The sequence below is a fragment of the Eutrigla gurnardus genome (genome assembly GCF_963514095.1).
Source record: "Eutrigla gurnardus genome assembly, chromosome: 9".
NCBI classification, from domain to species: Eukaryota; Metazoa; Chordata; class Actinopteri; order Perciformes; family Triglidae; genus Eutrigla; species Eutrigla gurnardus.
Window position 1 is genome coordinate 11093230 of NC_139923.1, and position 13177 is coordinate 11106406.

At 40.9% G+C, this 13177-nt stretch overlaps 1 protein-coding gene across 2 annotated transcripts; it reads left to right on the top strand.

Moving 5' to 3' along the window:
* Positions 1-1356: 1356 nt before the first annotated feature.
* Positions 1357-12014, top strand: gas2a (growth arrest-specific 2a; the record flags this gene model as incomplete). Of its 2 annotated transcripts, none has more annotated exons than XM_084017049.1 (7): positions 1357-1501; positions 3553-3683; positions 6634-6778; positions 8014-8077; positions 8218-8428; positions 8511-8618; positions 11799-12014. In XM_084017049.1, 7 exons carry the CDS (start codon positions 1357-1359, stop codon positions 12006-12008), a joined length of 1014 nt encoding a protein of 337 aa, XP_083873175.1. In that variant the 3' UTR covers positions 12009-12014. The 2 variants fall into 2 exon arrangements, with proteins under 2 accessions (XP_083873175.1, XP_083873176.1); XM_084017050.1 differs by having other exon boundaries at positions 6637-6778.
* Between the last annotated feature and the right edge of the window lie 1163 nt (positions 12015-13177).

Genomic DNA, 13177 nt, shown 5'->3' on the forward strand with positions numbered 1-13177 from the left:
AATGTTGCACAGCTTTAAAGGTCAGATTCCACACATTGTGTTACACTCCCTCGGTATTCAGAGGACATTTCCAGCCGCCACAGACTATGAACTAATTGTCCATGGCACTTCGCTTCCTTGTTTGAATAAGCTCGTCTTGTAATTTGCATAGAATCAAATATCCTGCTGCTGTTTGCCTGCCATGTTATCCAAACAGGAGCCAACTTATTATTAGAATGTGTATTGTACTCAACCCATCCTCTGTTTCTTTAATGAAGCCCGAACAGTTAATTTAGCAACAGCAAAGAAAGAAGGATAGGGTGGATCATGTCATCATCCAAGTAATCAGTAGTCAGAGAAGTCTCTCTAATCTGTCAAGTTTCTTAAAAGAACTGTCATTTATTTATTTTTAATTCTTTAAATTATGTCACAAGCACTCCTTCAGTGTGAACTCTTACATCTGGTGCCCAGTTGTTTTGTCGGTTATTTGCTTGTCTCAGCAAAAGATCCACTAATTGAGTGACACTGGACTGAAATGTGAAAAGATTTTCACATTAAAGCTCAGACAGTGAATGCCTGGCACACTGCAGCACCAGACTATGAGAAATGTCTCGTTTACTCATTGACTTCACTTTTCAGGCAGTGAGTAGCTGTTAAATGTGGCTGTTAAATGTATTGATGCCAAATGCAGTGTCTGCTGGATTGGATTGATTTAGACTCCGTGATAGACTTGTATGGGTTATCTGAAGGAGCTCTTTGTTTGCTGAATAAAAGTCCTACTGTATGTGAGCGGCTGGTATAACAGTGTCTGTTGTCAGTGAAGAGGTTTATGGGAACCACGCTGTCTCATGTCATCAGGTGGACTGTAAACCAAACCAGGGTTCTGCCAACAGGACAAAGCCCTCAGATCCCTCTTCTCTTGTATTCATTTGATCCTCCTCCTTTTGGGTCTGAACCCCAAAAAAATGTTCAGATGGTCTTTATATTCATGAGTAATTAATTCTCTTTGATAACATATCAAATTATTTGTAACTTTGGTTTCTTGTAGAACTGCTTTACATAATTGCCAACTGAATATTTGTTTTTTTTCAACTGTTGGTTTGGTCAATACAAGACCATTGAAGAGTTTGGGGAAAATCTGTTGATTAATTGTTAATCAAATAATTGATTGTTGCAACCCAGAGGTAGTATGTATTTACATATAAAGTGTGCACATAAGCTCATATTGTTTGTACATACATTATATTATACTGTACATCTATATACATACACATACCCCAACATGTGCATACAAGGGTTGGACACAATTCATTGTGTTTCTGTGTGTCATCACCATGTGTCTTGTCCTCTCCCTCCTCAGATCGTCTACAGGGAACCATGTGCAGCTCCCTGAGTCCCAAGCAGCCCAGTGGGCCCGGCCTCATAGACATGCAACAGTATCACCAGTGGCTGGCCAGTCGGCATGAAGCCAGCCTGCTGCCCATGAAGGAAGACCTGGCCCTGTGGCTCACTAATTTTCTTGGTAGATGACACACATAATCAGCATCTACATAAGAGCATATGACTACATATGATCCTGCCTTTGCGTCTCAATCAATCTAAGTCTTCAAAGTCAGCATCAGGGTTATTTCATAATACATAAATTATACATTAAATGATCTAGGCTCAGTTCAATGAGCAATATGTCATCGATTTACATCAATTAAATGGGCCTACGTCTCAGAGAAATGTAATCTGTTCTCTTTGGTATCGTAAACAAATTTCACACAAATCTTGTTAACTTTGCTAACAAATACAAAGCGATGTTGCTGATTAATTCAGAACACAGCCCTAGAAATAGCTTAGCTTTGCATTTCCTGAACTTCAACACCAACGGAGCTGGTATTGCGGGTGTAAACACCTCTGTAGGGGACTGGAATCAATCTGAATCTCATTACAAACAACGTTAAAGTCACTAGAATGAGAACCAGCTTCCCTGTTCACACACACACTCCCATAGATTTTACTTAATTGAATAATGGCCATCGTTAGGAGTTCTCTAATAAAGCACAGCCAGTGATGGAAAATAAGCAGCAGAGGGAACATCAGCAGACACTTAAGGTGGCTATTGCATAATAAATCACCCTGTGTAGTGTACTTCTTCCACAGTGCAGACACAAAACAAATGCAAGAAGCACTCTGAGGATCCAATTTGAATTTAGGGACTCACATGTGATTTGTTGTTGCAGAAAGTTACGTTTCAGGATTGAGAAAATGATCATTTACAGATTTTACTGTCTCACCAGTTCTTACATTTCGTCCACAAGTAGGTTATAATGTTAGCATTCAGCGATTGTTCACTGAATTTCCAAGAGGTTGTCTCATTTTTTGAAGCCTTTCTTAAAAAAAAATGTTTTTGTAATATTTGTAGCTGCACTTGATACGGTTCAAATTCTTCATCTGATGTATGGGAGTTACTCCATGGGATATCCTGCAGTCTGCACAGTCCAACAATCATTTCTCAACTCAAGTGGAAGCCAGTTAAGTTCCTGAAATTGACTAGTGCCTGTGTGTGTGGACAACTTAAAACAACGTCAGTATATCTTCTGTTATCTCTGGCCACCTGGGCGTTCGTAGTGAGTGAAAACGATTATAGAAGTATGAGCATCCTCATATTTGCATTAAATACACAGTGTAAAATCCTCGGAAAGAAGGCGCTGATATGCTTAGCAGGATGTAGAGTTTCAGGTGGTGCGGCGTAACGAGTCCACTGATTGTGTTTGGTTGTACTAATGAGTCACATTGCTGTTGTGATGGCGATCGGATGAACCGAGGAATTTATAAGAGTGAGTATTTGAGTTGAAATGTTTCTCTCGGGACCCTCTGGAATACATTTTCCTCACACAGCAAGGAGTGAGAGAGAGTTTGAGCATATAAGACGGGAGCTCACTGAGCATTTCTCAAGATTTCAATCTCTCTTTTCTGGGCTCAATTACAACATTTGGAACTCATTAAACGTTGAACCCCCCTAGACCCCTCCTCTTATAAGAAACAGAAAAGGGATTAAAAAAAAAAAAAAATCTCTCCGGTTTCTTTCCACAGACACCCCCCTGCCGCCACCTCCTATTTCACAATGATCTAACTATGAAGGAATGGTCCTCTGGAAGTCAGTCAACTGGACACCACATGTTGATCACCAATCTATCTCTGCAACTGTGCAGGATAACGAGGCGAAATGTGCACAATCAGATGCCCCCTTTTCCTGTGATCTTGTCTTTGCCACCCCATGGTGCAGCCTACTACAGGAAAATCTCCTCCCCCTCCCCCAGATTCCCCCAAGTCATGTTGTAATATGCGAACACTTGGCTTCTGCAGAGCTGCCTTAAACCAGCAGCACAAGCCAAGCTCAATAAGCCAAGCTAAGTCCACCAGGCGGTTTCTGAGCATCAATAACATTGCATCAAGTTCAACTTCAACTGGGAATGGATGGGACAATAAATTGCATTTTTCTTATATGTGCATATATTTGAAAATGAGCATGTATGGTTAATTTACAGCTAGATTCTCTGCTTTCTTTGTGTGTCCCCTGGTCAGGTCTGGAAATCACTGCTGAGAGTTTCATGGATCGCTTAGACAATGGCTTCCTGTTGTGCCAGCTGGCTGAGACACTACAGGAGAAGTTCAGGCAGAATAATGGAGACCTGCCTGCCTCTAAAAACAGCAAGGTACAGAGAAACCTGAGGATTTCAGTAGTCTGGCACCATAATGGTTACAGTGAAAACCCCAATCTAGGAGCAACTTCTATGTCTAGTGATTTGACAGAGGATTGATTCTGAGAGGGAAGAATAACTTGATTAGATCCTTTTGACTAACAGTCACTCTGGTCTCAACTATGAACAATCGTCCTGATAGAACATTGTAAAATAATATGAGCGTTTCTTTTTGGGGGGTTTGAATCCGTGTTTAATAAACGTTTTCTGTATCCCCTCGTGAAGTATCTCTTGAAATCCTGGTTTTCTGCATAATTTATTGGGGCCAGACTGCTTGAAGACCACAGTATTGAAGTCTATAGATTCTCCCTGAGACAGGAAACAGCTAGCCCTGATATCAGGTTTCCATTAATTACATCAATAAAAGCGACACTGATAGAGTCCCCCCTTTGGAGAGTAACCCAGGGACAGAGATACTCTTAAACTTAAAAATGCTAATTAGCATTATATTCTATGCTAACCCTGATAATGGATCTTACGTGTTGATTTTCTTTTTTGTCGGCTCAGCAGAGAGCATGAATCCCAACTTTGCAAGGAGTTCCATAATTTTGGAAAGCAGTGCACAAGGGGTGGGATGGGGGATGGGGGCCTGCAGCCTTCAGCAGGGCAAAAAAAGGAAAAAAAAATAAAGCTGGCAAGAACACATTAACTGATGGGGCCCCACATCCCCTGTGAGAATTGGCAGAACCACGTTAAATGTTCATTTCTTGTGAGCCTTGAGTGAGGGTTTAATGAACTTTATAAGATTAAAGGGTAACCTTGCAAGTCATAGTCATATATTTTACTGGGTCAGTGCTAAAGAAAACAAACCAATTGGGGTGCAAATCCTTTGATTGTATCAGCTTCAGAGCTACTGCAAGAAGAGTTGATGTCTTCAGCTTATTCTTCATGCATTTCCACTTGTGTGCCGTTTATAAACATCCATGAAAGTGTCCTATGGAGCAAAGTTGTAGGCTAGCCTTCACCAACAGTTCCTAAATCGTGGCTTATAATAATATAAATAGTTTCAGTCTCTAGTGCAGAATATGACAGAAGCATTATCTTGTAGACACTAATGCCTATTCTGTAGTTACTATAGGTATACTTACTTACAAATTGAGCTGACGTCTGGTGCTTAGTGGGGTTTTATAGTTCTCATGGAGAGAAAAACTGATTAGTTTCTGTTCAGACAAAAGGAAGCAAGAGAGTATTCTGTTGGCTCTGGAGTGAGAGTTGTGGTGCTGATGACGGTGAGTCTCCTGATCGCTGTGTGAGTGTAGCAGCACAGATGTGAGGAAATATTTGAGGTCAGTGACCGTGGGATGGCGGAGGATCTACTGAAATAGCCTATTGATCGTGTAGGCTAACACAGAGAGAGAGAGAGAGAGAGAGAGAGAGAGAGAGAGAGAGTGTCCTCCAGAGGCAGATACGAGCCCTGGTAAAAAAAAAAAAAAAAGAAGAGTGGTCTACCCTGACCTACAACTCATCCTCTTAAATCCAACAGTTATATTATAATATAGCCCCTCACAGCTAGCTACAGCTACACTGTACTTCATCTTCTGTCTTTATAATTAAAAAGGAATGATTGCTTTATCAGCGTATGGTACTTCCTAATAAGTGTTTACTTTTTTTTGTTTTTCTAACCACTTTAAAGATACCTTCCTTCTCCCTTAAAGCTCATAAGATGTGTGTGGAGTGAGACTAAGTGTTTCCAGCAGAGAGAAACAATGAATCCCTTTGTCGATGCTCTCTCTTGCACATCTTCCCATGTGCTTAAATTGATCAATATTAACTACAGATGATATCTCTCTTTTGCCACATCACGGTCATGTGCCAAGTTCAATACCATCACCTTATTGTGTATCTTAAGTCTACTAACAACATTTAAAACAAACAAGTTTTTAGAAAAAAAATATGCTAATTTTCTTTCTTGCTCAGTCACATGAGAATATTGATACTCGCTCTCATTAAATCACAGAGAGAAGCTACATTTTAGAAGAAAAGGCTATCTCTTTCCCGCTGTTTACAGTATTTATGGTAAGCTAAGCTAACTGCTGGCAGTGGTACAATATTCTCATCTAACTCTCAGTAAAAACACAAATAAGTGTATTTCCCAAAATGTGGAACTACTCCTGTCAAGTGTGTGTGAACAGCTGTGAAGGTAAAGATGTTGAGAATCTACATAAATAATTTATAATCTTCCTGAAGGGAATTGCAGTACTTCCTTATCCTTATTATTTGTTCCATTCCTTGAAATATAATGTCTTCCAAACGCTCTGTGTGCCCTTCTGTGCATTTATTAGACATGTAAAGGTGCGTATAATTCAGCGAGCCACCACAGAAATAGCAGCACGTCATTCTTATTGTTTGATCAAATGAAACTGGCAATGTGGTTGACATTATGTCTCACAGGAATGCAAAGTGATTCAACAACAGAAAGGATCCCAGAAAAAGTGGAAAGGAGTGCCTGGAAAGAAAAGAAAAATACCCACAAAAGCCTGCATGTTTCCAGCATGAGCTCATTGCACCTTTCTCATAGCGCAGACGCACATATCCTGTATAAAACCACAGCGAGGCGCATAAATCTCCCCGAACAGACCGTGTGGGGGCTGAAACCCATAAGCATGTCATTTGATTCCAAATCATTGTAGGCCTGGTAAAGTAGCCCTGGTTTTCTAACCCGCCATCTACCATATTGATCTGTGTGGAAAGGTCCTTGATCCTGAGCTGAAAGTAGCAGATGGAGAAGAAATCAGTGAAGATAGAAAGTGTGTGGCTGTGTGTTTTGATGGAAACTTAGGGGTGGGGGTGGGGGGGTTATCCTTTGTTTTCTCTTTGTCAGACACAAACCACTTTTCATGAACTAAAGTTTCTTCATCTTATTTGTGTGTGGCATGCATGCAAACAAACCTCTCCGTGTCTCTAGCAGAGTATCCCCTCCCGGAGGATACCGTGCCGGCAGAGCGCTCCCTCCGGTTCCTTTTTCGCACGGGACAACACAGCTAACTTCCTGGCCTGGTGTCGTAAGGTTGGAGTTGGAGAAACATGTCTGTTTGAATCGGAGGATTTAGGTGAGCGTACTGTCTTTCTGTCATCAACATCAGAACGATGTTAAATCAAAATGTCGGGTAGTAAGGTGGTCTATAAACAGGCTTCAAACACAACACTGGCATGACCAGGGTATTGGACTCAGCTTTCTATCTCCAGTGAATGAGGTAACTGTGCAGGTAGAGTATCACGCAGGTTGGCCTGCTTCCCTCTCCTCCCCCCTGAGTCTCAGAGGACTCACATCTCCAGGCTTCGCTTCAACTCATTTGACATTCACACAAAGCTCACAAGGGCAGCAGTCTGCTGGGAGCAGGTCTACCTGACAACGGGCCTGTGTGCATCTCCAATACTGTGCTCATGCAAAAAAATGCCTGGATTAAAACAAAGGAAGCACAGACAGAAGGGTGTGAGTTGCTGAGAAAGTAGGCCAACGCTATGCAAATGTTTTCCTCAGAGTGGGGACATTCTGCTCTCTTCCTCATTCACACACTCGCTGTCTGCTCCTCTCTAATCTATTGCAAGGATTTTCATTGCGTTACATCACCGAAATATGCTCACAGTTAAGATATGACTGGACTGAAATATTGACCTTATGATTGGATGTACAGTATGTGACCCTGCCAGGAACAGAAATGCAGAGAATATTCATGCATTCCTGTAATTTCTGACTAATGGCCGCTCCGCCATCTCTAAGCAATTTCAACTATGCTAATTGTTTCTGAATGCCGATTCTCTCTCACACACACACACACACACACACACACACACACACACACACACACACACACACACACACACACACAGTAATTCAGTGAATAATTGTGATACCGAATGTTGTGAAAATACTTTAGAAAACAGTAACAGCTGACTTCCTTCTTTCTTTCTTTCTTTCTTCTTGGATGGATTTATTAGTTCAGCGGTAGATGAAACAACACCAGGTTTGCTATCATGGTGAATATTTTGTCTTTAATGCATGATGTGGTGTGTCACGTGTGTCGCACATCTTGTCTGGCTGTCTGGTCATGTAATTCAGCGAGTTTAAAACAAACACCTCAAGCCTGTATAGAAGCCTCAAGTCTGATACTCATCTGGGATGAACACGATTGCAGAGGAGAGGAACATTTGAATGCATGTCCATGAGCTCATTTCTATGTGCATCTTACCATCACGCAGTCACTCATTCTCACTCAAGTCCCCTTTTCCAGATACCGTGTCATGATTATATTCTGTGTTGCTGAAATGTAATCTCTTCCTGTAGTTCTTCACAAGCAGCCTCGTGAAGTGTGCCTTTGTCTTTTGGAGTTGGGACGGATAGCATCACGGTATGGTTTCCCTTTTTTTATAATCTCTCTGTTTATTTTGGTTCACACATCACGGTTTTACCATAAAATTCTTTGGATTATTTTCTAAATCGTAATTCTGTTATTATGGAATGACATTCCTCTTCGTGTCCTTGGTTAAGGTACAACGTTGAGCCTCCTGGCCTCATAAAACTGGAGAGAGAGATTGAACAAGAAGAAAAAGCACCGCCACCACCTCCATCACCTGTATCCCCAGCTCAGCCTCTTCCTCCATCTCCCTCTTCATCTCCCTCTCCGTCTCCTTCCCCATCTCCGACTCCTACCAAAGTCAGTTCCAGCAAGAAAAGTACAGGGAAGCTACTGGACGATGCTGTAAGTTAGCAGTAGTTTACCTCTGCGTCTGCTTTTCATATGAGGAGGGAAATATCTTTAATGTCTTTCGGGTGTTTTACAGGTCAGACATATCGCTGATGATCCACCCTGCAGATGTCCGAACAAATTCTGTGTCGAGAGACAATCACAGGGTCGATACCGCGTTGGGGAGAAGATGCTTTTCATCCGGGTGAGTTTAACACAACACAAGGTTTAGATGGATGTAGCATCTGGTATTAGAAAATGTGATGGGAAATGTATCCAAATGCTTTACATATTTAAATGTAAGTAAAGCACATGGAACATTTTCAAAATTCAAAATAAAAGTCCTGTTTTCCTATTTTGTGCAACTCGTACTTCACTAAATTTCACAGGATTCAAATTGTACTTTTTATTCCACTCCATTTATTTGACTGACATAGTTACTAATGATTAACATATTAATATCAGCATCAACTAGCCAATATTAAATATACTGTTTGCTAGTTACTGTCAATATAATAAACTAAACCATAGGGTTGATAATAATCAAGCAAAGTGTCAGTGTCTAATAACTAAACTGGATTGCACATTAACTTTTCATTCTTGTTGTTCCTATATATTTTATAACATAACATACATTTTTGCTAATCATATTTCTATCACTTTTAACATAACAATAAGGTCTTGCACTGCAGTGTAAACCCGTCTCCATTCACACAGCAGGTAATATGTTGATACTTTAGGCTGAAAGTAACCCATTGTGCCTGGAGAGCCCTCCTTTGCTGTGAGGTCTCATTTATGATCATAGTATTCTGACAATATCCATCTTCAGCCAAACATAACATTGCTCTCTGACTACAAAGGGAAAATAACACCTATATTGCTTAAAAATCATTTTTGCCCAAGACGGGCCATTGTATTAATTACATCTTATAATCACACTGAATGTATCAGCCGAGGAAATATTACTCGACTCTCTGCGTGGAGGGATGAAGGTTACTGATGGAGGATAAATGGAGGCCTACACAGATCAGAGATGTAGCATTGCTCCCATTGAGATTCTGGTTACTTAGCAACCCACAACCAGAATTCACACCTCTAAAGAAAGTGATTCATGCCAGTGGTATGTTTCAGCTGTGGAGACATTCAAATGAGAGTTCACTCTTGGATGTCCTCTGCTGTCAGCCTATTATATTGCAACTGTGAAATCTCAACCAAGTCATTGTACGGTTTGGATGAACCACGCAGAGGACCATTAGACTCTAACTTCCTGCTACAACAACATGAGATTCTCTATTAATCTGAATATTTATCATCATTTGATTACATCACAATTTGATGCTTTTTTTAATAACTGCATGCTTCAGACTTCATTGTGTTACTGAGCAACCAAGGACAAATGGTGAGAAGCTCACAGTGTTGGTCCGATGCATGCTGCTGTACAGTATGTAATCTATGCCATCTGACATGTCCAATCAAGTCAATATTACATAGATCAAAACCAAAAATCACAAATTTTCTTCAAAGGGCAGAACATCTTCCTTGTAAATCTGATTTAGTTTCCATCCTTTATTTCTTTCATTAATGCTGTTTGCACACTATTCCATTGTGCAATCCTGCATTGAATATTGACAATAGAACTGAACCTTGAGGCTTTATTACCACCCCCCCCAGCACTCTTCCTAGTCAAAATGCTGTAATTATAATTCCTCAGATGGTTTTACCCTCCAGCAGCTGCTGCCACTGAAAAGGCATGAAGACAGTAAGCCCGTGTCACAGGCAGTAGGCAGCCGAGGACGAGGGGTATGCAGCGCATAAAGGAGTGTCCTCCACAATTATCTGTACATGCCTGAGAGACTGACCCTCTCAGCCCCTGGAATAAATGAGGTGGTTGTAGGCTCAACAAGGGGGCAGAGTAACACCACAGTGTTTGTGAGAAGTGCTGTGGAGGCTCAGCCCCGGGCCTCTGTCCTTCTGCGGGCTGCAGAGGAGGGAATGGGCCCGAGCAAGCGTCTTGTCCCAAAGCAGCATGATTGAAACCCCTCTGCATCACACAGGTCCATTAAAGCCACAGTCACAAAGCCTGCGGGCCTGGGGCTGGTGATTGGAAGCACTGCCCCACCAGTACCCTCTTGATTGATTCTTTTAAGAGGCTTATACATTTTGCATGTAATGCTGCTGGAGGGCAGAAAGCCTCATATCTTGCCAGACTGAGGCGACAATCCCATGAGGTAGTTTACCCTTTTTTATCAAACAATCGAGTTTGGTGTTTGCCTCAATCATTATTCTCCTGTTTTTATTATTTTTTAGAAAGAGAAATATACTATGCCGGTGGTCTTAATAATAAACTGAAAAGGGTATTCGCTAAACAAGCTTGTTCTAGGAGAGTTATGCGGTGTTAATGAGGTATGAGGGGGGCAGACATGTTTTATGTGCACAGCCTCTGGGGAATGTGAGTGTGTGAACATCCAATATATCCAAGCCTTTTATTTCTTCTTCTCTTCATTGTAATGGCCGATGTTGCCATGGTACCCAACCTTGAGAACGTTTTGTGAAGCAAATGTTGCAGATTGAATGAAAAAACACACTCCATGTGGTGTCTTAGTTATTAGAGTGTAAACTGTCATTTTGGGGGGTTTCATGCTCTCCAGTGATGAAACAGCCATTGTCTGAATATTAATACGGCCTGACTGTAGGAACGGTAATATCAGTCCGCCATGAAAGTCGAGACTAAAAGATCTCAACAGCTATTGGATGGTTTGCTGTGAAATTTAGTATGGAGATTTCATGGTCCTCAGGGGATGAATCCTACTGACTTTGGTGATCCTGACTTTTCAGCTACTTGGCTCCTGGGTGAACATTGCATTTGGTAGTCATCCATGCCCACCGCAATATGAATTGTTATATGTTTGATGGATTCCAGGTTTATGATCAAATACCTGCAAAACTATCGACATTCCCATCAGCCTCAGTCCTGTTTAGAAAATGTTAGCATGCTCAATTAACATGGCAAACATGATACTTTGCATTTTCATTGTGAGCAGAACATCGATGTGCCAAATTATGATGTAATTCCATAAATCAAACGGAGATAAATCATCACCCTGTGTTGGTCTAAAGCCTGCTCAACATGGCATTAGGCTGGTAAGAGACGGGGAGAGCTTCCCTCCAGGGACCTCAAGCGGTCAGGAGACCACGACATCAATCAACAACCTCTGACATCAAAGCCATGCTTAACTGTTCATTCAACTTCTGCCTGAGAACCAAAGCCTCAATCAGTGAAATGACATTATCCTTATCGAAGAAAGGGCTCAGCAGCGGCTGTTTTAAGCTCTCCTTTGACACACCGGCATCAGGAGTGACTCTAATCCTGTTTCTCTCTCTGCAGATGCTGCACAACAAGCATGTGATGGTGCGTGTCGGCGGAGGCTGGGAGACGTTTGAGAGCTACCTGCTGAAACACGACCCGTGCCGCATGCTCCAGGTCTCTCGGGTGGAGGGCAAGACGTCCCCCATCGGCATCAAGTCCCCAAACATCAAGGACCTCAGCCCCGACAGCTACCTGGTGGTGGCAGCCCACTACCGCAGCAAAAAGTAAAGACATCAGACTGAAACGTGCCATTCATAACAGAATGACACCTTGCCATTGTTTACTCCCTAATGGACACGCCTATATAACATATCACCTGTTCTTATACATATTATGGCCGCAGACGCAGCTGCATTGGTGGAAAGCAGAGAATTCAGTCAAGTGGCGACCTGGTGTGTGATAGTAGAAAGCAAGTAGACATTTTTAAGGAAGGCAATGTATTGTTTCCCCCTTTTTTTGAAAGCTGAAATTGTTAACAACTCTTTTCCAATACATTGAATACACGGGTGGCTCTAGTGGGCAGCGCATTCAAGTTGCAAATTGAACGTTAACTTCGACATTAGACAAATGAGTGGAAACTTTACTGTCCAAAGAATGTTATTTACGAAATCTTATAGTAGAAAGTAGATAGAGACGGTGTAATAGTCTTGTAAAAACTGCCAAATCTCCCCTAGAAACCAAACATGGGTCATACAATGTGATGGCTTTTTCTTTATTATGCATTTTGTTTATTAGGTTAAGAAATGAATGCAATGCTTAGACTGTTTACATGTTGGAACACCATTCTATGAAATGTATTTATACTATAATCATTTTTGATAACTTCATTATTAGGATAGCTCATGTTTTATTTCATTTCTAATCAAAGAACATGGACAATCACCTGTACAAAATGCAGTATGTGATTAAACAGCATATAAGATTGATAGTAATACATTTACTCATTTGATCCTTCAATTTGTTGCAGGTTACTGACCTCTAGAGGTTGTCCAGTAATTCAAACTTGGTGTTCTCTGTATAGTTTTGCTATAGAGTCCCAATTATCATTTGATGTATTCATCTGTGCAACTTTTTCACTGAAAAATTTAAATGTAAGTTCGTCATGAGTTTGTCTGTTTTAGATGTACATTTTCAAAACTTTAATCTTCAACATTTAAATATCTGCTTTGTTACCTAAATATTTTCAGTCAGACTTGGTAAGTCTGCTTTGGAATTCACGTTTTTTTTTAATATACATAAGACTAATAAATAAATAAAAAAAAGGTAAATGTTCAACAGCTCAACTGTAGACTTAATAAGTGTACATTGTTTTTAGTAATGATCTCAGCCATAGTATGTTGCAAATGATATCACTCAAATCTTATATGAACTTAAATTGTCTTTCTGTGAAACTGTAA